The 26,473-nt window shown below is 46.1% G+C and overlaps 1 protein-coding gene across 1 annotated transcript in view; it reads left to right on the forward strand.

Moving 5' to 3' along the window:
* Positions 1-1,950: 1,950 nt before the first annotated feature.
* Positions 1,951-26,473, forward strand: part of BUB1 (BUB1 mitotic checkpoint serine/threonine kinase) — a 57,950-nt gene continuing 33,427 nt past the window's right edge. Inside the window, exons 1-10 of the mRNA XM_032770571.2 lie at positions 1,951-2,005; positions 2,266-2,325; positions 2,413-2,557; positions 4,539-4,735; positions 6,191-6,234; positions 7,867-7,970; positions 20,632-20,681; positions 20,793-20,983; positions 22,195-22,355; positions 22,947-23,278. Coding sequence (XP_032626462.2) covers positions 1,983-2,005; positions 2,266-2,325; positions 2,413-2,557; positions 4,539-4,735; positions 6,191-6,234; positions 7,867-7,970; positions 20,632-20,681; positions 20,793-20,983; positions 22,195-22,355; positions 22,947-23,278 — 1,307 coding nt within the window. The 5' untranslated portion in view covers positions 1,951-1,982. The remainder of the gene's footprint in view (positions 2,006-2,265; positions 2,326-2,412; positions 2,558-4,538; positions 4,736-6,190; positions 6,235-7,866; positions 7,971-20,631; positions 20,682-20,792; positions 20,984-22,194; positions 22,356-22,946; positions 23,279-26,473) is intronic.

Genomic DNA, 26,473 nt, shown 5'->3' on the forward strand with positions numbered 1-26,473 from the left:
TGCGGTGAGGGTGGGGGGCGGTGGGTGCTTTGCCGAGGTGGTGGATGGTGGGTGGGCCCGTGGTAGGTGGTGGGTGGGTGTGGGGGCAGTGGGTGCCTGCCCGGCAGGTGGAGGGGTGGTGGGGGTGAGGTGCTGCCTGGGGTGGGGTGGCAGGTGGGTGCCTGGCCCGGGGTGGAGGTGCGGGATGGGTGGGGCTTGGGGGTGGAGTTGCTGGGGCGTGGGGCAGGTGGGTGCCGCCGCGGTGAGGTGCTGCCTGGGGGGGTGGGCAGGTGGTGCCTGCCCGGGGAGTGCTGCCCTGGGGGGGGGGGCAGGGGTGGCCTGGTCCCGGGTGGAGGGGGGGCGGCGGGGGCAGGTGGCGGTGCCTGGCCGGGGTGGAGGTAGGCGGGGGGGGGCGGGCGGCCGGGTGAAGGTGGCTGCCCTGGGGTGTGGGGGGCACGGTGGGGCCTGGCCCGGCGTGAGTGGCTTGCCGCGGGGGTGGGCGGGCAGGTGGGTGCGTGGCCCGGGTAGGTGGGCGGGGGGGAGTGGTCTGCCGGGTGGGGGCGTGGTGAGGTGCGGGGGGCCGGGTGGTGGTGCCCTGGGGGGTGGGCAGGTTGGGTCCTTGGCCGGGATGGAGGTGGCGGGAGCTGGAGGTGCGGTGGGTGCCGTGTAGACCCGGTGCCGGGTGAGGTGGCGGGGTGGGGCTGGTAGGGCTGGGCGTGAGCCGGGGGGGATGGGTCTGCCTATGGGGTGGGGCAGGTGGGGTGCCTGCCCGGGTGGAGGTGGCGGGGTGGGGTGGGGTTGGGTGAGGTGTGCCTGGGGGTGGGGGCACGGTGGGTGCCTGGCCGCGGGGTGGAGGTCGGTGTGGGTGGGTGTGCTGGCCCTGGGGGGGGCAGGTGGGGCCTGGCCGGGGGTGGAAGGTGGCGGATGGGGTGGAGTGTCCGGGGGGTGGGTGGGGGAGTGAGGTGCTGCCCTGGGGCGGGGGGTGGGTGGGCGGGTATGGCTAGGGGGCGTGGTGCCTGGCCCGGGGTGGAGGGTGGGGTGGTGAAGGTGGGTAGTGTGCCCTGGGGTGGGGGCAGGTGGGTGCTGGCCCGGGGTGATGTGCTTGCCGGCATGGGGCGGTGGGCTGCTGGGGGGGCAGGTGGGTGCCTGGCCCGGGTGGGAGTGGCCGGGGTGGGGGGGGTGAGGTGCTGCCTGGGGGTGGGGGCAGAGTGGTGCCTGGCCCGGGTGGGGGGTGGGTGGGCGGGTGAGGTGCTGCCCTGGGGGTTGGGGGGCAGGTGAGGTGCCTGGCCGGGGCGGGGTGAGGTGCTTGCCCTGGGGGGGGGGGCAGGTGGTGCCTTGGCCCGGCGGTGAGGTGGGGGTGCCAGTGGGGCGGCCGTGGGTTGCTGGCGGCCTGGGGTAGTGGGTGAGGTGCTCGCCCTGGGGAGGGGCAGGTGGGTAGTCGGGTGGGTGCGGGGGACGTGGTGATGGTGCGCCCGGGTGAGTCTGCCCTGGGGGGGCGGCCAGGTGGGTGCCTGGCGCGGGTGGGGTGCGGGTGAGGTGCTGCCTCGGGGGGGGGGGCAGGTGGTGCCTGGCCTGGGTGAGGGGTGACTGGTGGAGTGGGAGTGGGTGGGCGCGGGTGAGGTGTGCCCTGGGGGGGGGTGCGGTGCCTGCGGGTGAGGTGGTGGGGTGGGTGCGGCCTAGGGGGGCTCCGGGGAGGTGCGGAGGTGGGGCGGGGTGCCTGGCGCGGGGTACCAACTGCACACTGGAGGGAGTGGGGGGAGGGGAGTGTCCTGGCTGCCAAGGGGCGGGGCCCGCGCACACTCCCGCCGTGTGCCGGGCAATGAGCGCACTAACCCCGCCCCCTCCCCGCGGCCGCCCGCGAAAGCTTTCACGTCGCTCCCTGGGATTGGCTGCGCGGCTGCAGGAGCCCAGCCAATCCGAAGGCGCCGTGGATTTGAAAAGTCTGGGCCGGGCCGTTGCGCGCTGAGCTGGTCGGCGGGTGTCGTTGACTGTCGCGTGCGGCCATGGAGCTGGCGGCTCGCGCGCGGTGAGGGGTCGCGGGGCGGGAGCAGATCCCGCGGAGTCGGCCCTACGCATGGGAGGGAGCGAGCGGCGGGCCCGGCCGGGGAGCCCGCTGGGCTGCCGGGGGGAGGAATGCGCGGGCGGCGGGGAGCGCCAGGCTGCCGGGGGGCGGTGGCTGTGGTGGGGGAGGCGGCATGTCCCGTCCCTTTGTGCCTGGCCCCTGGGCTGTGCGCTGCCCTCTCCTTTGGTGCTGCTCTGTGCCCAGCTTTTGTGTGTGTGTTGCAGGGTGTTTGAAGCCCAGGTGCGCAGCTATCAAGGCGACGACCCCCTGGACCCTTGGGACAGGTCGGCATTTGCGTTTTGCTTTCCTGTGCGAGGCAGTATCCTGCCGTAGTGCAGCGCCAGGTCAGGGACACGTTGCTCTTGTTCCAGATACCTGCAGTGGGTGGAGAGCGCCGGCCCGCTCCAGGGCGCACGGGAAGGCTTGTGCGCGTCGTTAGAGCAGCTTGTGCAAGTGTTCGTCGGCGAGGAGAGGTACCGCCAGGATCCGAGATTCGTTAAGTACTGCATTAAGCTAGTAGGTGCCCTTAGATATGTAGTAAAAAATGAAACTATGTGGGGAGTCTACCAGTGTCAGAAATAATTTTAATTCAGGCTGTCAGTTACAGTTAACTCATGTAATTTACTAAAAAAATTAATTTGAATTAAAAAATCAATTAATCTCAGTTTTAATTACACTGTTCAACAATAGAATAGCAATTGAAATGTATTAAATATTTTGGATGGTTTTTCCTGTTTATATATGTATATGTAGCTGTTTGTCTCTGTCATGAAAGTGCAACTTACAAATGTAGATTTTTGTTGTTACAAAGCTGCACTCAAAACCAAAACCATGTAAAACTTCAGTGCCTACAAGTCCACTCAGTCCTACTTCTTGTTCAGCCAATTACTAAGGGTATGGCTACACTTGCAGCTGTAGAGCACTGCTGTGGGAGTGCTCCCGCAGCAGCACTTTGAAGTGCAAGTGTGGTCGCGGTGCTAGCGCTGGGAGAGGCCTCTCCCAGTGCTGCAGGTACTCCACCTCCCCGTGGGGATTACCTTATAGCGCTGGGAGCAGCGTTTACACTGGCACTTTGCAGCGCTTTAACTTGCTGCGCTCAGGGGTGTGTTTTTTCACACCCCTGAGCGAGAGAGTTGCAGTGCTGTAAAGTGCCAGTGTAGCCAAGGCCTCAGACAAATAAGTTTGTTTACATTATAGTTACAGGAGAAACTGCTGCCTGCTTCTTATTTAACAAAAACAAAATAGAGCATGAGTTAAGTGAGTTCAAGGAAATAAAGATAGGATAAGTAAAACAAAATATGCTTTCCAATAGCTAAGACTTAACAAGCCATTATCTTGGTTCAAAGTAAAATCCTTATGTGCTTCCCGCAAGATGACTCAAAATGGCTAACCGTACTTTGGCCAGGACCTCTTCCCAGAACAACAAAGGGTTAGCTTCCCATGTCTCCCCAAGTGAAAGATCTTAAGTGCTTTTTTTCCCTTACTCCAACTGTTTCCATGGTTGGGTTCAAGGACCCATCTTTCTCAGCTTGCAATGCACTTTCCTCCTGCATTTGTCCAGTGATGGATGCCTGAAATGGCTCTCTGTCCTTGCTTATCTCCCAAAGTTTGTTGACCTTGCTTTAGAAGGCAGGAACCCCTCCTCCGTACTCAGCTTGCTGTGTCCATGAGGAAGCTGAACTCATGCTATTCTTCCCTTCCTGTGGGCTTCCCTTCCCCCTGTATGTAAATGAAGCTTCCATTATTTTGATTCTACCATGCTTAATTTACATAGGAGACCAGTAAATAGGTACCCACAGTCCTGTCTGGGTGGCAATTGTTCCCCCCTGTGTTTAGCGCATACAAATTTTAAAACAATATCAATGAGTATTAATATCATTGTACAAGTTATGCATTAATAACCAGTGTTACGGGCATTTGTAAAAGACCTTTACATGATGCACTAATACTGTATGCAATCAGGTTATTCAATTGCTTATTATCTAAGGGTCAGACCCCCCTCCCCCCCCCGCCCTAGCCTTTATAGCTTAGGTAAAGTTTCTCTTCCTTGCTGGAGTGTAGACACACTTTCTCTTCCTCCCACACTTGTTAGCTTTGTTTACCTGATTCATAAATACATTCTCATTGACTTACTTTCAAACTGCCTGGTGGATAAACCCTGATCCTTTGTTTAGGGAGGGATAACTCTTGTTTGACTAGAAAATACCCTTTCTACCCACCAAACGCTTGAGAGATGGGCTTCTGGGCATCATGGCTTACCTCCTCCCTCAGAGTCTCCCTCTACGTCAGAAAAGGAGTTCAATTGTGCTACTAGAAAAAAGGATAGTCTTTCATGGTAATGTATGGGTTTTCTAGGTATGCCATAGACATAAGAGTCAAACAGTTTTATAGTGGGGAATGTTGGACAGCCTTAAAATAAAGGCACAGACGGAAGTAGTGATGCTTTTGTTTTTCTTCTTTTTAATGTGCAAATGAGTATGTACATTATGTTTTGTAGGCAGAATTCATCAGTGCTCCTAGTCAATTTTTTGACTACATCTACAGCCAAGGAGTTGGTACTAGGACATCTAGTTTGTACATTGCTTGGGCTCAACAGCTTGAAACTGAAGGGAATATACAGCATGCTGATGCTGTTCTTCAAAAGGGTATTCATAACCAGGCAGAGCCAATGGAAAATCTGCAAGAACAATACAGGTAGTTTTTTATTTGCTCCTTCTTGGCGCGCACATCTTACAAATAGGAAATGTTCAAAATGTGGTATTCAGTGAAGTACTGAACCTGCCTAAATATACATCTTCCAGCAGGGATAAAGACAACTGAATTTCCTGTAAAGCTAAACATCAACACTTCCTCACTGTTAAATATGTCTAGACTTGTGGGTTACCTTTTTTCTACTGACACTGAAGAGAGTTGGACTGCAGTGTCTTATTTGTGAAGATACAGTGGGTCCAGAAGTTAAGAACATACAATAGCCATACTGGGTCAGACCAAAGGTCCATTTAGCCCAGTATCCTGTCTTCCAACAGTGCCAAATGCCAGGTGCCCCAGAAGGAATGAACAAAACAGGGAATCATCAAGTGATCCATTCCTTGTCAGATGCATGCATCTGACGAAGTGGGTATTCACCCACAAAAGCTCATGCTCCAAAACGTCTGTTAGTCTATAAGGTGCCACAGGATTCTCTGCTGCTTTTTCAGATCCAGACTAACACGGCTACCCCTCTGATACCTGATTCCCTGTCACTCATTCCCAGCTTCTGGCAAATGGAGGCTAGGGACACCACTGACGGACTTATCCTCCATGAATTTATCTATCTAGTTCTTTTTTTAACCTTGTTATAGTCTTGGCCTTCACAACATCCTCTTGCAAGGAGTTCCAGAGGTTGACTGTGCATTGTGTGAAGAAATACTTTTGTTTTAAACCTGCTGCCTATTAATGTCATTTGGTGACCCCTAGTTCTTGTGTTATGCAAAGACATAAATAACACTTCCTTATTTACTTTTTCCACACCAGTCATGATTTTATAGACCTCAATCATATCTCTCCTTAGTCATCTTTTTCCAAGCTGAGCAGTCTCAGTAGTAATCTCTCCTCAAATGGAAGCCATTCTGTACCCCTAATTTTTGCTGCACTTTTTTTGAATGTTTTCTAGTTCCAATAGAACTTGTCAAGGTTTTTTGTTGTTGGTGTGTGGCTGATCCACTGGTCTGTCCCTTATAAGATACCTGCATAAAATGTGTAGCTGTGTTTGTGGCTTCTGCTTCTTCCGCCCCTAATTGTTTCATAATCTTAGGGAGTTTTTTATGCATAGGTCCATTTTAAAGAACAAAATAGCCTGGTCCACTTCAATTAACATGCTCTGGAAGTTCTCTGTTGGACACTTCAGTTATAATGGCAACTCAAGCAATTGGCTACCCTAGTGATGCCTTGAATTATCGTGCTTTTACAGTCCAGCTTCTCCTTTTCCATGATCTTGCCATTAAGGGCCTAATTCATCACTACTATAAGCAGAGACATCACTTGTGAAATCAAAGGTGTGGCATCCATGTATGCCAGTGGTGACTTTGGCCCTTCGTCTTTGATCTTGGTCTATTGGAACCACAGTATTAAAAGTCAACCTTAACTAACTTCCATCTCTCGTCAATCTAGACTGTTCCAGAGTCGTATCCCTCGAAGTCATTCGTTGACGCAAGGTGAGGCTAATGCTGAACTATCCATGAACTACACTCACGTAAATGGAGTAACTTGCCATAGTGTGTTTAATGTAGGTTTGGGTAAACCCCAAGATAGATTCAGCTTTTTGGAACTCTAAGGCTTATTTCCCTTATAAGATACCTGCATAAAATGTGTAGCTGTGTTTGTGGCTTCTGCTTCTTCCGCCCCTAATTGTTTCATAATCTTAGGGAGTTTTGCTCCTTTCCCCCCTCCCCAAAAGTGTGTGGAGGGGAATTACTGCAGGCTTCCTTAGTACCACGTCATCTGAGAGCAGGGCTATACTTCAAGTTTACGTTGGCACAGCTGCACCAAAGCAGCTGCGCTGCTAGAGCATCTTCACCAGATGTGCTACAAGCCAAAGACAGAGCTCTCTCGTTGGCTTATAATCACCTCTGCAAGAGGTGGCAGCTATGTTGGTGAGAGAAGCTCTCCCCCTAACCTAGTGTTGTCTACATGGGTGGGTTATGTTTGGTATAACTGTCACTCATGGGGCGTAGATTTTTCACAATCCTGAATGACTTAGTTGTGCCGAAGTAAGTATGTAGTGTAGACCAAGCCTGAGGCTTCCACTGTCAGGAACTCTTCAGTTACTAATGCTTTATGTGGAATACTGATTTATATTGATTCTGTTCAAATAAGACTCATAGGTCAGAAGGGACCAACATGATCATCTAGTCTGACCTCCTGCACAAAGCAGGCCACAGAACCCTACCCATCCACTTCTATAAAAACCCCTAACCTATGTCCGAGTTGTTGAAGTCTTCAAATTGTGGTTTGAAGACCTCAAGCAGAGAATCCACCAGCAAGTGACCCATGCCTCATGCTGCACATATTACAGCTGTAATAATAACCTTACAGAAGGTCAGCCTTCAGAAGCTGCCATCATTTTCAGTGAAGACCTATTGCACTAGAGCAGTAACTGGCTAGAGCAGTGGTCCCCACCTTTTCATCTGGCAGACGCCAGATGAAGGACCGTGGCAGCGGTTGAGCATCCACCGAAATGCTGCCGAATTGCCAAATTATCAGCAGGTAAGTATGCCCAGTGGTCTGGGATGGGATGTTAGATGGGATGGGATCTGAGTTACTACAGAGAATTCTTTCTTGGGTGCTGGCTGGTGTGTCTTGCCCACATGCTCAGGATTTAACTGATGCCATATTTGGGGTCGGGAAGGAATTTTCCTCCAGGGCAGATTGGCAGAGACTCTGGAGGTTTTTCGCCTTCCTCTGCAGCATGGGGCACGGGTCACTTGCTGGAAGATTCTTTGCACCTTGAGGTCTTCAAACCACAATTTGAGGACTTCAATAACTCAGACATAGGGTAGGGGTTTGTTATAGAAGTGGGTGGGTGAGATTGTATGGCCTGCATTGTGCAGGAGGTCAGACTAGATGATCATAATGGCCCCTTCTGACCTTAAAGTCTATGAGTCTGAGACCTCTGCAGAGATTCATAGGTTTCAGACTGGGCGTTTGGTGGTTTTTGGTTTTTTTTTTTGGTGGGTTTTTTTTTGTGTGTGTGTGTGCTATTGTTAATGGATAGCAAATTTTTTTTTTTGGTAGCTTAGTAATGTCCTTAAATATAAAATAGCATCTATGTTGTCTGTCTGTCCTAGTTGCTGCCTCAAAACAACTTCACAATTCCCAGACTCCAAATCAAATGGCTCCTAGAAAAGATGTCTCAGAATCTGGTGACCCAGCCTGTCTCTCCAAAAGTCAGGTATCTCTCAACTTCTAAAATCAAAGACTTGAGAAAAGATCATCTTAGTGATTAACATGGTCATGCACTGGCCATGGGAATAAGAGTTGAACACCTCAAGTCTGTGGATCACAAACTATTTTAGAGGCCTACAGGATAAATTCAAGATGGTGAAATCTGAGTAAACAGACCACCCTCTGCCACCTCCAACAAACATGATATTTAGTATGCATGGGCAGCAATAGTGCTTTAACATAAATGTACAGGCAAACTAGTATCGGGACATAATTCCTAGCCACCTTCAATCCACAAATTTCCATCTGTTAGAAGCAAAGAGTGATCTAGCTAGTATACTTCAGTAGTAGGGCAGATTATATAAATTGCAACAGCTACATAAATTTTGCTTCTTAGTATAAAGATCAAATAAAAGTAATTCCATGTATTTCAAATATGAAAACTTCTGACGGGGTTAAGAAAATAGCTGCAAGAGTGATTTAAGATCTCAAAAAAACTACCATTCAGCGAGATTAAAGTAGTACATAAGAATGGCCATACTGGGTCAGACCAAAAGCCCATCGAGCCCAGTATCCCGTCTTCCCACAGTGGCCAATGACAGGTACCTCAGAGGGAATGAACAGAACTGGGAATATTCAAGTGATCCATTCCCTGTCGCTCATTCCCAGCTTCTGGCAAACAGGCTAGGGACACCATCCCTGTCCCTCCTGTTTAATAGCCATTGATGGACCTATCATCCATGAATTTATCTTTCTTTTTTCAGCCCTGTTATAGTCTTTGCCTTCACAACGTCCTCTGGCAAAGAGTTCCACAGGTTGATTGTGTGTGAAGAAATACTTCCTTTTGTTGGTGTGTTTGTTTTTTTTTTTTAAACCTGCTGCCTATTAACTTCATTTGGTGACCCCTAGTTCTTGTAAAGTAAAATCTAATTATCCAATAAATGGTTGAGGTTACTCAAGCATGTTCTACAAGTACTTATGTGTGAAGAAGACTTCTGATTGCAGAAGACTTTAATCTAGCAGAGAGAGGCATAATAAGACCTAATGGCTGGAAACAAACTAGACACATCTTGTCTAGAAACAAGGTGTTATGAGGGCTTGTCTACACTTACCAGGGGATTGACACATGGTGATCAATGCTAAAATCGACCACCGATGCGGGTCTAGACCCACTAAATCGACCGCAGATCACTCCCCCATCAACTCCTGTCCTCCACCATTTCGAGAAGAGTAAGGGAAGTCAATGGGGGAGTGTTTCCCGTTGACATTGTGTAGTGTGGACTCTGTGGTAAGTAAATCTAAGCTATGTTGATTTGAGTTATGCAATTGGAGTTACATGACTAGCATAGCTTAGATCAACTTTTCCCTTTAGTATAGACAAGGCCTTAGAAGTGGTGGATCACCATCACCTGGAATCACTGTCATCACTTGGAATCTTTAAATCAAGGTTGGATGTCTTTCTAAAAGACGCTGTAGCTTAATCACTAGGTATGGACTTGATGCAGGGATCATTAAATGAGATTCTATGGGCTGACTTTGAAGGTCAGACTAGAAAGATGATCATAATGCCCTTAAAATGCATGGATTTGAAAAATGCCTTGGTCTTTCCTGAGTTCTGTTTGATCTACTACCTACCTAACCTGGTAGTCAAAATTACTACATCAATTTGTTACCTTGTATTGTCAACAGTAAATCTAATCTGCTATCGTGCTGCCCATATTATCTAACTTGGTTAGGTTCCTTTGGTCTTGACCAACCTAATTTTGTCCTTGGCAAGCTTTGCTCCCTTACTGGCTGCCCCTGCTTCCAGATCACTGCTGGTCCTAAAACAGAACTTTATGCATCCTGCTGTTAGTTTCTTGCATGATGGAAAATGTGACCTTTTTCCTACTTTTGTTTGGTATTGGATTCATGACAGTACTTGTCAGGTGCTGATTAGTTTTCTTCACAGCCTCTTGTGAAGGACTCCATCAATTGGCTTTCCTTAATCCACTATTAAGTCCTTTCTGCATGCACTACAAAAGAGTTTGTTATATTTTCAGCCTTTGTCTGTGGTAGGTGAAGACTCTGGCAGCAGGACACTATGTGGAGTAGACTGGGGAGGCACTGCTTGGATGTGTGGGGAGCCAAGTATGGTACACCTCAACCCATAGAGTATGTATCTTTGCTTGCCTCACTATCTGCATGGCTACTCATAATCTTGCCTGAAGGGCCGTGTAGTGCATGTACTCAACACCTTGCTGTAAGGAGTGTTCAATGTATACCCTTATGTTAAATCTGTATTTGCTATTACAAGCTTCTGAGAACTGTAAAATGATCATACACTTAATCGCATGCTATTCTTGTGTCCCTGCTGGGGTCACAAGAAGGACTGAGTATAGTAACCATGGCCCTGGCACTAGCACCTGCTGCATCTGTGGTGCAGCAGCATAGAATGCTGTCTTAGGGGTGGGGAGCCAGTGAGAGGACAGCTTGAGCTGGGAGGTAGGGGGCAGCTTGGAATTTACCCAAAGCGGGCAGTTGGTAGGTGGTTTGAGAAGTGGGTGAAGAGAGGATTGGCTAGAGGAAGCTGGACCATGAAGGGCACTACAGAAGGAGCTCAGCTATGAGGGGCACAAAGCCTATGGCCAGTATGCAAATCCCCTTCCTTGTGCATTGAAGCTATAATGTTCTGGAACTGGTGCATAACCAACTATATCCAGATTTTCAGCAGCCTAGAACGCCATTGCCAATGCCCTCAGCAGACTCTTCTCTCACAGCTACAAATAAGATCTGGACACTCAGGTCCTCCAAGACATATTCTAGAGATGGGGATGGCCAGAGATCAATCTCTTCACCACCTCTGAAAACACTGTGTCCTCTTCTGTTTGGGGGAGCTGGGTCACCACTCCTTGGGGATGCCTTCCTTTTATAGTGGAAGAGGAGTATATTCTATACCTTTCCTCCAGTGCCCCTAATTCTAAGCGTGATGAACAAGATCAGGCAGGACAAAGCCAGAGTTATTCTCATAGTACCTACCTGGCCAAGCTTGGCACCGTCCGTTACGTACTTCAACTCTGTATCCAGTCATCAACCAAGCTCCTGACCATTTGTCATCTCCTGTCTCAGAGGCAGGGTGTGTTCTTCACCTCCAGTGTGGTGGTTCTGTCTCTCAGAGCCTGGGTCCTGGATGGACCTCAGCTATAGAAAATCTCTGCTCTCTGGAGATGCCGCAGGTGTTCCTAAACAGTAGAAAAACATTAATCTACACTACTTAACTGCAACAATGGAAGCTATTCCCCCTCATGTGGTCATTACAATTTCTGGAATGAATTGGTTTCTCTTTCTGGATTACTTGTCAGATCTGAAGACATCCGGTTTATCCCTCAGGTTGGGCAATATATACCTGGCTGCCATATTAGCCTTTCATCCCCCTAGTCAAGGGATTCTCTACTTTTGCTCATTTGGGGTCTTATTAAGGGTCTGAGTAATCTTTCTTCACATTAGACAGCTCACTCCATCCTGGGACTTCAAGCTGGTTCTCAGCCACCTGACGAGTCCTTTGTTTGAATCAATGGCCACCTGCTTCCTTAATTTATCTATGAAGATGGCCTTCCTAGTTGCCATCATGTCAGCCCATAGGGTTGAGACAATTGGTTAAGATGAACATCTGATGTAACCTTGGCTAGGAAACTGGGATGTGGACACAGAGACCGTAAGAACAATGGGGGTGGGGGGGATGAGGTGGGGGAGGAGGAGTCTGCCATCAGAGCTCCAATCTGTCCATCTACTGGGGGCGGGGGGGAAGTTCTCCCCAAAACCTCACTGTTCTCAGCAGGAATCCTTCTATAGCCTGGATTTTAGAATGGCCTCCGCCTCGGCTAGGACTAAGTGGTTTAGGAGATTAGATAGGAGTCTTCTTAGACATAAGTCTGTTTCTGCTCAACTTTTGAAATGGGTATCTACATCTGTTAGAGTGCAGGTGCTCAGCCCCCCAGGGCTGGAATACACACAACCAGATTGCAAGTAACATCTGCAATTTTTGGAGAATACTCCAGTTCGAGAGATGTAGACCCCCTACCTATCCAGTCTATACGTTTTGGAAGCGTTACACCCTGCTCCATATCCGATCTGGTGCGGCACTTGGAGCTGCAGTGCTGTCTTCAGTTTTGGGTCCCGTTCTGAAGTCCCCTTGGGGATAATGCTCAGATGCCAACTGAAGTGGAACCCACGGGGACACTACATGAAGGAAATGTTACTCACCCTGTGCAGTAGCTGTAGTTCTTCAAGAAGTATTCCTGTGGGTGTTCCACTCCTGCCCTTCTTCCTCTCTGCTTTGGTTGTGTATCACAGCACATTATTACTGAAAAATTGCTTGCTTACTTGTTTTTACCATATAATATAAATCAATTGGAATATTTCATACTTACATTTCAGTGTATAGTATATAGAGAAGTATAAACAAGTCAGTGTGTCTGTATGAAATTTTAGTTTGTACTGACTTTGCTAGTGTTTTTTATGTAGCTCCTGTTGTAAAACTAGGCAAATATCTAGATGAGTTCATGTATCCTCTGGAAGAACTCTGCATACCCCCAGGGCTATAGATAGCCCTGCTAGAGAACCATTAGTTTAAAACCAACAGCCAGTTGTAGTGGTAGGTTACTCATTTGCCACACAGTTGTCCTGGAGGCGTTGAAAACCTGACTTTCACTCAAGTACATGAGGCTTTGTGATCAAATGGCAGCCTTGTGCTCCACTTGCTTACAGTCCTGCTTCCTGGTGCTGAAGTCACTGCCCACCACTGAAAGAAGTACAGGCCACATGGTTGTGTCTCTTAGGTTTGGCAGCAGCTAGGAATCCCTGAAATTCTGTAGTGCAGGACACACTGCTTGCCATTTAAAAAAAAAAAAGCGGGCCGGGGGGGAGAAGGGGTAGCTACCATGACATCCATGCTTTCTTCTGCTTTGGTAGTGCTGCATCTTTTGAATTATTTTTTTTTTTTTATTTTAAAGGATATGTGCTGTGATTCACTTCCAGGGTAGGACTGCATAAAAACTGTCTATCCCACAGTTCATCTTTACCAAGTGCTTTAAGAGCCTTTCTGTTAACCATTTGTTCCTCTTCAATCCCATTCAAAACTCTGCATCAGCCATTGCCACCACTTTCCCAGAGTGAGGAGCCTCTGTGAAGTAGTTTATGAACTCTAGCTGAGTTGCATTGTTTGCAGTAATAAAATCATTTGTTTCTGTTGCTTGTACTGTTAGACACATCATTGTATGTACATATGGTCTTGGTGTAGTACTCCCTGCGATAGTGTCATGTGCGTGAGTGTCTTTTGGGCTAATGCATCTACTTTACTTTCCATGCAACATTCTTACTAAGTGACTGCTTCATACAGTTTCTCACCAGTCTTGTATGTAAAAACTGCTTATGGGATGCCTTTGGGCTTCTGGCTTACCACAGAAGAAGCAACTGTTCTTGAAAAACGTGCCATGGGAAGTAGTATAAGGGGAGTCTCGCCCACAGCTGGCACTTGTCCCAGCATCTTCACATTTTTTTTTTTCTTATGCTTCATGTACTTCCTCTCCAGTCTTGCCTGATTCAGTTTATGGGTGCAGTTCTTATAGAACGTAAGGCACCCCCAAGTGTTTGGTTAACCAGGCCCTCTGTGGTGGTATTCTCCAAAGATTTAGCTCCTAATCAGTACTCTTTGTCTCCCCAGTTGATGCCTCAGAACAATGACCAAAGTAAATGGATTTTGTTATAATTATGATCCCAATATAATTGTTACGTAAGGATGTACATGGATTCCAGTAACTGCTGGTGGCATGCTGATGTCTTAACCGGTGCCTCATTACAACTTTTTGGTGTAATAAACAAAGCTGATAATTAGGGCTGTCAAGCAATTAAAACAATTAATTGTGCTGTTAATAGAATACCATTTATTTAAATATTTTGGGTGTTCCACATTTTCAAATATTTTCATTTACAACACAATACAAAGTGTACAGTGCTCACTTTATATTTTTGATTACAAATATTTGCACTGTAAAAAAAGAAACAAAAGAAATAGTATTTCAATTCACCTAATACAAGTGCTGTAATGCAATCTCTTTATCATGAAAGTTGGACTTACAAATATAGAATTATGTACAAAAAAACCCTACACTTAAAAACAAAACCATGTAAAACTTTAGAGCCTACAAGTCCATTCTTGTTCAGCCAATTGCTTCTGCCACCATTCCAAAGGATGAGTGTCCATGATGATGACGGGTTCTGCTCGACAACAGTCCAAAGCAGTGCGGACTGACACATGTTCATTTTCATTATCTGAGTCAGATGCCACCAGCAGAAGGTTCATTTTCTTTTTTAGTGGTTCGGGTTCTGTAGTTTCTGCATCGTTGTGTTGCTTTTTTCAGACTTCTGAAAGCATGCACCACATCTTGTCCCTCTCAGATTTTGGAAGTCACTTTAGCTGCTTCTTAAACCTTGGGTTGAGTGCTGTAGCTCTTTTTAGAAATCTCATATTGGTACCTTCTTTGTGTTTTGTTAAATCTGCAGTGAAAGTGTTCTTAAAATGAACAACCTGTGCTGGGTCATCATCCGAGCCTGCTATAACATTAAATATATGGCAGAATGTGGGTAAAACAGAGGAGGAGATATACAATTCTCCCCAAAGGAGTTCAGTCACAAATGTAATTAATGCATTTTTTTAATGAGCATCATCAGCATGGAAGCATGTCCTCTAGAATGGTGGCCGAAGCATGATGAGGCATATGAATGTTTAGTGTATCTGGCATGTAAATCCACCTCTACCCTGATATAATGCTGTCCTCGGGAGCCAAAAAATCTTACTGCGTTATAGGTGAAACCGCATTATATCCAACTTGCTTTGATCTGCCGGAGCGTGCAGCCCCCTCCCCCCTGGAGCGCTGCTTTACCGTGTTATATTGGGTCACATTACATCGGGGTAGAGGTGTACCTTGAAATGCTGGCTACAAAAGTGCCATATGTACACCTGTGCTAACTATCAAGTGACATTGTAAATAAGCAGGTAGCAAACTTGTTTTTCTTTGCGATTGGCTGAACAAGAAGTAGGAGTGAGTGGACTTGTAGGCTCTAAAGTTTTACATGGTTTTGTTTTTGAGTGCAGTTACATAATAAAATATCCCCTTATGTTTGTACGTTGCACTTTCACGATAAAGAGATCGCACTACAATACTTGTATGAGGTGAATTGAAAAATACTATTTCTTTTGTTTATCATTTTTAGACTGCAAGTATTTGTAATCAATAATATAAAGTGAGCACTGCACACTTTGTATTCTCTGTAATTGAAATCAATATATTTGAAAACTTAGAAAAGAGCTTCTGCATGATACCCAGCTTGACCCATTTGTCACATTATATTATCAAAATTTCTACCCATTGGTGGAGGAGCTGGCAGCTGGGGCTTGGAGGCATTAAGTCCTCGCTGAGATACCCCTTCTCCCTGTGATTGCACAGAGGGGGGGACCATTGATAAAAATCTACAGAATCATAATTTTAATCAATCAAATGATACTTTCCTTACCTTTCAATCGTTAACCAACCCATGGAATTACACATGTTCCCAGACTAAGAAGATTCGTGACTGAATCTCAAGTGGAGTTAGGTACTCGGCTCTCTTTGAGAGGTGGGGCTTAGGCCACACCCCTCTCCTCAGCGTTTACTATTTAGCTTAACCAGATCCCTGTCCTCAGTGTGCTGGCTTTTATGAATCCCATTCTTAGGCACCTGACTCTTCCCATGCATTGCGTAGGGAGCCTGGATGCGTAACTTGGGGGTTGTGAATTACACTAAGGTCTGGTCTGCACTTAAAATTTAGATTAACATAGGTACAGTGCTCAGAGATGTGAAAAATCCACCCCCCCCCCCCCAAGTAAGGTAGCTGTCACATCTACACAGGGAATTAGGTCACAGCTAGCTTGACAGAAGAATGCTCCCTGGTGACATGACATTGTACTGGGAGGTGGTGTTCCTACAGTGACTGAAAAACCCCTTCTCTCTGTGTAGCATTACATCTGCATTATAGGGTTCTGCCAGTATTGATATGGCACCATCGTTATGCTGGGATGGTGTAGATGTAAGCGGTGCAGTGCCAAAGTCTCCCTTGTGAATCTTACCCTCTGTATGATAAGTAACGGTAGCTGTTCTTAACTAATGACTCGGACAGGGCAGATTGTGATTCCAGTTCAGCTCAGGGAATTGAAACTTCAGCCCAACTACAAAGTATTCTCACTTTGTATAGTGTTGTAGTGGAGCACAAGCTCTGCTGTAGTTAAGGTCAAGACCAGCTTTCTGTTCAATGTTCAAATCTTCTTACTTTGTACAGTGTTGTAGTGGAGCACAAGCTCTGTTGTAGTTAAGGTCAAGACCAGCTTTCTGTTCTATGCTCAAATCTTCTAAGTGCTCTAAAATCCACATGGTTATACAGATTGTCTTTGAGTTCAGTGTGCCTTATGGGGGTGTGGAATTAGGTCAGTGATCCAAAGTTGGGGCCATATGACCAAGGAGTACCTGAGATACAGATTCACCCCTCTCAAACCCCACCCCCCTTGCTTTTCTAAAGGTTGACATTTTTGCAACCTCCTTTTGCACACACAGATCAAAACAGAGTGACCATGATCACACCTTGGTCTCAAGTGCTTGAGTTACCCCAACAGTGTAAATGCCACTTACCAATCCTATGGGGAAAATCAGATTACACCAGTAAAAGGAGGGTTAGTTTAGTTTTCCGGGTAGGTGGAGGCCAAGCAGTTATAAACCTTGTGAACCTACTGGATTATATTGGGTGTATGTAGCGGGAGCCTAAGGAGTTTGAAAGCTAGTTACACCTCATGGGACCTGAGTGACTCGAGAGAACATTTCAGCAATTGGACCTGTACACCATTTGGCCGCTGAAAGTTCAAATCCAATTGTTGGCACAAATCTTAAAAAAAGAAGTGAGAGAAGACATGTTCCTCCAATCTGCTTCTATCAAAAGGCTTTGTTTTACATGGGGAGAGGTAATCTGAGTACAGCAGAATATTCAGAAGGCCTTGAAGTTATTTTTGAAGAGTGAATAAATTACACATACCACTGCTGGGAGGGGTGAGTGACTGGGGTGGAAGAGTAGGTAGGAATATGAGGAGAGGGTTTGGGATGCAGGGAGGAGAGGTGGTTAATTAGGGATGAATGAATAGGAGAGAGATTGTGTGTGTCTAGTGAGGAGCAGGGGGTGGGGGTAAGGTAGACTGGGAGGTGTGGGTCACTGAGAAATAGGTGAGTCCTATGGGACTGTGGGAGAACAGGGACGGGGCATTTGTTCAAGCCTACATGCCCTTCTTGTTTGCAAGAATCTGGACCCCAGCTTTTCTAGGAGGGTCTGATCCTTCCTCCCCATCCTCTCCTATGAGCTGAGATCTGAGGAGATGTGTTCCTTTGGGGGTGTCTGCCCCTCTTCTGCCCCTCCCCCAGTGTGTGTTGGAATCTGGGTGGTCAGTCCATCTCTGGAGGTCTGAGCCCTTCTCCCTGCCCCCCATGTGTTCCAGGATCTGGGGAAGTCCTGCTCCTCTGGGTGAAGCTAAGTAGCATACCGCGTGGAGTCGAGGGGTGGTACATAGCACGCACATAGCAACTGTGTGGTCTAGTGGAGAGAACAGTGGACTGAGATTCAGCAAACTTGGACTCTGTTTCTGGCTCGGCCACTGACCTGTGGGATGACTGGCCCAGTCATTTTAATCCCTGTGTGCCTCAGTTTTCCCCATTGGTACGTTGCAGATAACATTTCTCTCCTTGAGATCTACTGATGCAAAGTGCTAGGTAAGAGTTAGGTAGTATCGTTACCTGGCCACAAGAGCATCTGAAGTGCACGCTTACATGATGATTACACCTGCCTAATGACCACCGACTCCTATGGACATTACTTTCTGTTTAAAAAAAAAAAACTGTTGAGGAAACTAAATGACAAAAAATCTTTGTTAATACAGAATTAAGGTTGCCTGGTGGTATTTTGTGTCTTTCTGGGATGTCAAGTTCAGCAAATTCAAACTTGTGAAAACCAGGAAATAGAGAATTATGGTACACACTCATGCCCTCTTTGAGCAGTGCCCTATTATGCTCATAAAACATACTCGTACTCTGCCTTTGCAATGGTCTGAACAGAAGTTACCTAAACCTGATCTTCATTGAGTTTAGGGAAAGGTAATTGAAAGTATAGTGTTAAATGGTGCAGAAGGGTGAAGAAGTTGTAACAGGTTTAAAACTTAGTAGATGTATTGGCTAAGTGCAAGCCACACTCATCTCCCACCTAACTGCTGACAGTCCCCATGGCAAGAAGTCACCTGTACCCTGCTAGTAACACATCCTACACAACACAGAACTGAAATGAAGTGTACAGGATCTCAAGGTATGCATGCACCGCTTTTTCCTTTGATCCCTCCTACACACAGGGCTCAGAGGAGGTGCTCATATATTACTCCTGAAGACATTTTGTGCAAAAAAATAAAAAATCTGTGCATGATATTTTAAAATTTTGTGAAATTCTGAAAATTTAACACTACATAATCACACCAGTTTCAGTTGTTTTGGTAATTTATGTCAAAATACCTGTCAGCAACTATGTCTGTAACAATACAGACACACACAAAAATTCCCCCAGGAGTAGAGTTTTAAAGAAACCACTAGGACTACCCAGTTCTTGTTTCTCTGCCCCTTCCCTCCAAGACCAGCTGGGGGGCCAGACACCCACAACCTCCCCTGTTCCCCCCCACCCTCACAGAGCCCAGTTGTCGGGGTGGGGGGGCAGCTTGAATACCTGCACTCCCTCCCCAAGCCCAGCTGCGGGGCACCCCCTTGCCCAGATACCCTTTCCCCCAGAACCCAGGCACCTGTCCCTTCTTCCTCCCCCACCCCCCGAGTGTAGCCGTTGTCCCCCCAGACCAGACACCCAAGCCCAGGGACCCAGAGGAAGAAACAGCTTGATGCTTGGTCTCATGCTTGCATGCTGTTTCCTGCATGCCAGTCTCCTTCCCTCAGGGTGTGCTGGGAACTGCAGCTGCCAGGAACCCTCTCTCCCCCTCCTCCTGACAGTGTCTTCTCTGTGCAAATTGGGCTCTGCTGGGCCCAGCAGCCCCTAGTGGTGGCCAGCAGCACTGCAGCCCATTTCTGTGGGGGAAAGGATATTCTGTGCGCACAATGTTAATTTCTGCAAAATTCTGCATTGTGCAGTGGTGCAGAATTCCCCCAGGAGTAACAAATGCCCCCAGAGAGCTACAGCTCCCCACTTTGCCTCATATCACAATCATAGCTCTTCCAAACTGCTCTGATTAATCTATCCACGATTCAATACAGCTACACCTAACAGGGAAAGCTGCTAGAGTGTATGGAGATAATTCCCAATAGCTATTGCCAACTCCATGAGGGCTATGGTCATGTACCTTAAGTCTGTATTTCCTGGTTTTTGCTAATTTGAGGTTTGCTGACTTGACGTTCTGAAAGGGTATGAGATGCCACTTGGCAATTTTAACTGTTAACTAAGTTTGTTTTTTTGTTTGTTTTTTTCATTTAATGAATTTCTGCATAGTTGTAGCTAATCAGTATTGGAATTGTCTTGGCCTATCCACGCTTGTCAGCTAGACTGCTATAACATTGGGTTCCATCCATACTGGGGGGGGCTATGGTTATACTACATCCTGTCCCCAGAAAAGAAACTTCTAGATTTGCATATAAATTGGATACTCTGTTCAGATCAATCATGCATGCTACACTCTTGCACTTCAATGGTTCAGCATGGGAACATGGTTAAAAGATGGCTTGCTTCCACCTGCAGTGAAAAGCTATGGACTACTTTGTGCTGAACTCTATTGTCATAAATGGCTGCTGCAGCATGGTCTAGTGGTTGTGAATGGCACTGGAGACTAAATTTTGCAACATGGTAAATCTCTGAAGGCCAGTGTAGGTAGGGGATCCTCTTTCCACAGGAAGGAATAGTGGTAGTGTGGTCAATCATCACTGTCTCATATCACTTGATAATGATCTTCATGCCTCATAGGAGCAGTGTTGACTGGTTCTAAAAAGGAATCCTATCTGGCTGGAAGACTGGTGTGTGATGTAGAACCCTGAATGTATTAATATAGAGGAGAAGCTGTGCAGTGGCAATCCTCTGCTCTGTCAGACCCATGTGCATTTCCAGAATAGGGAGGAAATGAGGAAGCCATCACACTACCACACGGGGGCAATGAGAGGTAAACAAGACACACGAGTGAGATTTGAGATTAAATGATTGAGGAGGCTTCTGCTGCCCCCACAAGTCCCTCACTTAAACTAAGGTTACTAATCAAACTTGAGGCTCTGGTGAGGGGAACAAAAACCGTGAGTCTGTTTTCTAGGTATCATGCTGTCCATTCACTGATGGAATGAAACCTTTAATAGCTTAGCTAATTTTATTGCTCTACCTATGTCTGTTATGGGTCTTCAGCTAGCTCAGAGTCATCAAAATTTGTAGCTTGAGAAGGTGGGGAGATCAATATGTCTTACATCTTTCAGGTTTTGTATTCTGGGCATCACAAAGTGTTCAACAGTGAAAAAGTGGATTTCCTGAATTCTTGGCTGAACAAAATAGGTGGACATTTTAAGACTAGGCTCTCAAAGCTTCTCTCTACCTTTTAGGATCCAACACTTTCTGCAGCTCAGTCCTCTCAGGATGGCACAGGAAAAGTGTAAGTAGCATTAATACACACTCAATTGTGCTAGACAAATGTGCTTTAAAAAAATATTCAGAGTTCTTCATAGTGAACTTGAATGCATCTTTCACACTTCTTTCTCCACAGAGAGTATCTTACCTACATTTCAAAGTCAGCAGTTCTTCCAAAGCTATCTTCGAACTCCAATGAATTTGAGCAAGTGGCGATGTACAATAAAAATATGCTCATCTGTGAAGGCTCAGAGCTTTCATTTGAGGAAGTGAGAGCGAAGATTGTTTACCGAAAACAAGAAAGATTGAGACGACAAAAAGAATGGGGTACTCTATCTACTTCCCTTCAGAAATGTCGTTGTCCTTTTTTCGAGGGAAAACTAGTTGGTTAAAGTAACTCTTCATCGCTATTCCTATTTAGAGACCTGTATACACTCTCTAGGCCAAAGCTGGCATCCCCTCTCATGTCCAAAGAGTAGAAAAGACATGCATGGGACCCTGTAAACATCAGTGAATGTGTCAGACGAATTCCTCTGTGATCTGAGGAACTTTCTGGGAGACAGTGCCATTCAGCTCACCTGATAAGAGAGCAAGAGAATGGGACTAGGGTAAAACCCAGGATTCCTAAACTGATGTCAGTGGCAGTGTCCAGTCAATCTTCTCAAACCCAGTCTTTCCAATATAGTATAGCACGCTCTCTCCCTTCTCCCTTGAGGGGTGGACGCAGTGGCATTTGAAGGGCCAAGAACAGCCTATCCCACTGTGATCTAGCAGCTAATTACCTTCTTCTCACAAACTACAAGAGGCTTGACTTTCCCAGATATACTGGAGATAGTGAAGGGAGCCAGGAGGTATTTGTGAACAGCTTTAAACTTGACACTCACTCTCTCTACATCTCTCACATGGCCATTTTAAAATATTTGAATTTTCCTTTTTAAATGGAAAATTAAGAACAAATTCCACTCAGCACCAGAAAAGTCATACAACTGCATATATCACCTCACACCTTGTTGCAAACAAATCCATCCTAAAAGACAGTAATGGAAGCGACATCCAGACAACCTTAATTCTTCCTTCTGCCATGCAAAACACACGAACGTACTGTACCTTTGCCGAGCAAACAATAACTACTCTACAAACCATGCAACAAACATGTTCACAAATCAATTTTAGAGAAATACAGAACCCCAAAAGGAAAAACACCTAAATAAAATCACAAGCAAGGAAACAGTCACCCAACAGAAACATTTACCCTGAAAAGGTAGAGTTCTGTGACACTGGTTGTCTACTGTTCACAAGCTCATGGTAGGGCTGTTGGAAATGTGAGAAGCTGATGTAGGTAGCTGTATGGTTTTATTCTATTTCCTGATTAATTTCATTTTGAACACATTATTTGCCTGTAGCAACCTAAATTGTAACAGCTTTTTATATATCTGCATTTTATTTAAACTAAAGCACCTCATATCTGAGTTGGGGAGAGGAAAGCCTAAACGGACATTCATTGTCTGTTTTGCTTATTATGGTCTTCCCACCTTCAGAAGAGGAAGAGAGGGACTACGCAAAGAGAAAAGAATCTGCCATCCTTGAAATGCAGTTCTTGCAGCAGAAGCTGGAACAGCTCAAACAGCTGACCAAAGACTATACAGAAGCTAAGCTGGAAGAGGCACCCGTGCTACAGTCTGTTCTAGATAGAATGGTGGTAAGTATACAGGGGCGACTCTAGACATTTTGCCACCCCAAGCATGGCGTCATGCCGCGGGGGGTGCTCTGCCGCTTGCCTGTCCCTCGGCTCCAGTGGACCTCCTGCAGGCGTGCTTGCGGGAGCTCCACCGAAGCTGCGGGACCAGCGGACCCTCCGCAGGCATGCCGCTGAAGGCATCCTGCCTGCCACCCTCCTGCTTGGCATGCTGGGGCCTGGAGATGCCCCTGTAAGTATATACTGTGATCAGCAGCAGTGCTTTTGTATCAAGTAGTAAAGTTTAACTTTCTTGCTATGAGTGTCTAACTTTAATCCACGTGTTCTGCTAATTTAACTTAGAAAACAAGATTCACTGATGTACCTATTTTCCTGTTTTGTGTTTGTCCGACATGGCTTTCAATATGCATTTTTAAAAACACTCTTTGTAACCATTAAACCAAAAACCTACTTAGACCACCAAGGATTTATTTTTAGCTACACATGAAAGTTACCATTGTATGGTAAGACTGATTTTCTTTTTTGTTTCTGGATGGCTTAAAGAGCAGTTTAGCAATGATACAAGAGTTTGCCTGTATGTTTTTTCCTGCAAAGGTTGATCCATGTGTGAAACCAATTCCTGCTCTACAGCAAGATTGGACAGCACCTTCTCAGACAACAGATCTGCAAACCTCATGGTGCCTGGGGCCAGATCAGCTGCAATCAAGGGCTGCAGCAAGTACTTCAGCAGCAGATACTTCTGTACCAAAGCCTGTGTCAGGGTCACTATCAATGGTAACATGTGAAGAGATCACAGGCGAAGCTAAACTAGATCTTGGAGAACTCCGGAACACTCTGTTACAACTTGAGCTCAAGAGTGGTAATGCTGTGTCTCCACCTGTTCAGGAACAGTCCACATTCAGTCATGGCCACTCCATTGGACAGCAGTAAGTGCAAATGGCCTTTCTAATTCTTGCTTCAGATGTTGTTCAGACTCTATAATTAGACTACATTACTTTAGCTGTGTATTTTTGCTCCTATCCTTGGTAGGTTGAAACTCTCTGCAGCTAGTCCCACTGTGAAACTATTGATGGCACTAAAGGAAGTCAGCTGGTCTGAATTAAGTGTTAATTATCCAATTGGCCTCTTTTATAACCCAACTTCGTGTCACATGTCTCACCCAAACTCCCTAGTGAGGATTCTTTTTGTGGGACTAATACCCACAATACTGAATATTACTAAAAGCATCTATCAAGGATAGAAAACTGTGACACCAATGCTTTATAGAGATCCATTTTAGAAAATGCAATTCTGCTAATATGTGTAATATAGTCACTGAAATATCTAACTCTTCCAAGTCTCAACTTTAACTTGAAGTACTACTTCTACTTCCTCTCTGCCACAGTCTGTATCTAAGTTGTGGTAATCAGAATGCTAGAGTAATCTTCAGGTACACTGTTAACTAATTATTCAGCCCCAATATCCCTAGCATGTCTAAAATACACCAATTTGGGGACAAATAGGGACAAGCTAGGTGAGCAAGCAATGCCCTCCTTTTGTTGTGCAGCTCTGAGGAGGAAGAAACCTCCGCTGTTCTCACAATCCTGCCTTCACTTATGCTATGCCAAAGAATTAATTATTGGCTCATGTCGCTTTGAGTAGAAGCTTAAATATGCAACTGAATTAAAAGAAGAAGGAAAAAATGAGCTGGAGAAGTAAGGTGGCCCACTACAATGCAAGGAGAAAAATTAGAAAGACTTGCATGGGATGATGACAGACTGAACCTAACCATATTGCAGAGTTGTTGTTGGATTCAAGCTACATCTAGAAAAACTTAATAACTGGTCACACTCTCATGTAAACATCCCATAATGCATAAAAATGCCATAGAATCACAGAAGAGTAGGGTTGGAAAAGACTTCAGGAGGTCTTCTAGTCCAGCCCCTCCTGCTCAAAGCAGAACCAACCCCAGCTAAATCATCCCAGACATGGCTTTGTCAAGCTAGGCCTTAAGAACCTCTAAGGGTGGAGATTCCACCACAAGGCATCCAGATCAGACTGAAATGAGGCATAAATTTAAGAGTAAGAGCAATTAACCAGTTGAACAATTTACCCAAGTGGTGGATTCTCCATTACTGACAATTTTTACATGAAGATTGGATGTTGCTCTAGGAATTGTTTTGAGGAAATTCCGTGGCCCGTGTTACACAGGAAGTCAGATTAGATGATAACAATGGTCCCTTCTGGCCTTGGAATTTTAGTTGTACCCACTGAAAAGGGACTAAATGAATTCCCCAACTTCTCTGCAGGCTTTGAGTCCTTTAGTAGACATGCCAGAAATCTGTAGGGAGCATTCCCTCTGTTTAGGATTTATGGGACTCTGAGTTTCTTACCTATATTTTGTGACTTAAGATTCCAATACCAGGCATCATTGTAAGACATTTCAAATATAGTAATAGCTCTTAAAATGAACTGCTGGACCAAATTCTAGAGAACATTTGCAAAACTCAAATCAAAACTTGGAGGTCCAATGTTTTGAAACTGACAACTTTGTAAACGTATGTCTTAAACAGAATATTGCATAGTTCCAGGTTTTTTTAGTAAGACTATAATGACCAGCTCCACTGCCCTGCATCCAGTGCATCACGCTGCTGTTTTGTAAGCACGCCCTGCTTTTCCCTCTTACAGTATCCAGACTGCCCTGGGGCTTCTAGCATTGCAAATGCTGAGCCTTGCTGAAGGAGGCTGCTTGTATTACCCCAATGTGCTCTATGGGTTGCAATGAAGAAGGCTTATTTTGTTTTGTAAGATTGAGAAGGCACTTGCTTTCTTAAACCCTCCGTGCTAATTGCTTTGTTAATATTACAACTTCTATGTTTTCAGCTTGTAAGTTACTTGTTTACACCAGCTGCTTACATTTACCTTTCCGAATCAGCCCATAACAGTGTTGCAGTTTAGGGCAGTAGTTCTCAGCTACAAGTAGGTGTATCCCTGGGGGTACGCAGATGTCTTTGAGGGGTACATCCACTCATCTAGATATTTGCCTAGTAGTTTTACAACAGGCTACATAAAAAGCACTAGTGAAGTCAGTACAGACTAAAGTTTCATAGATAATGATTTGTTTATACTGCTCTGCATACTATACTCCGAAATGTAAGTACAATAGTTATATTCCAATTGATTTATTTTACACTTATATGGTAAACTAAGAAAGTAAGCAATTTTTCAGTAATGGTCTGCTGTGACACCTTCGTATTTTTATGTCTGATTTTGTAAATTTTTAAGTGAGGTGAAACTTGGGGGTACACAAGACAAATCAGACTCTTGAAAAGGGGTACAGTAACTCCTCACTTAATGTTGTCTCGTTGTTACATTGCTGATCTACTGGAGAATGTGCTCGTTTAAAGTTGCACAATGCTCCTTTTTAACATTGTTTGGCAGCCGCCTGCTTTGTCCACTGCTTGCAGGAAGAGCAACCTGTTGGAGCTAGCTAGAGGGGGCTTGGAACCAGGGTGGTCTGTCAGCCCCCTGTCGGCTCTCCTAAGTTCCCTGTGCAGCAGCTGTCCAGCAGGTTATCAATTGCCGGGCAGTTCAGGTGTCCCTCCCCCCACTGCTGTGTGCTGCTCCTGCCATCTGCCTTGGAGCTGCTCCCAGGAGCCTCCCGCTTGCTGTGCAGGGGTTGGGAGGGAAGAGGGGTACTGATGTCAGGGTGTCCCCATCCCCTTGCTCCTGTACATCTCCACAGAGCAGAGGAGACACATGACATCTCAGGATAGAGGGAGCTTGCTGGCAGCAGCTGCTGTCTCAACTTGCTGATCTACTTAAAAAGGCAGTGTGCTTAGAGTGAAATCAGCATACTTAAAGGCGCAATGCATGTGTGTGCATGTCTGTCTCTCTCTCTCACACACGCGCGCACACACACACTGGCACTTTGGAAAGTGGAGGGAGTGATACGCGCCAGTGGGATAGCGTGGGTTTCATCAGGGAATGTTTACAGCCACTGCCATGCATCTATTGTGTCTCGTCGCTCCATTAGTGCTGCCTTGTAGAGTGTGAGGCTACATTAACAACAATGTGTTAACCCTTGAGAGCTCAGCCAAGTGCTAGTTCATCATTTAGCAGCAAGGCATTCCCTGGGAAAT

Source organism: Chelonoidis abingdonii, chromosome 3, assembly GCF_003597395.2.
Source record: "Chelonoidis abingdonii isolate Lonesome George chromosome 3, CheloAbing_2.0, whole genome shotgun sequence".
Taxonomy (NCBI): Eukaryota; Metazoa; Chordata; order Testudines; family Testudinidae; genus Chelonoidis; species Chelonoidis abingdonii.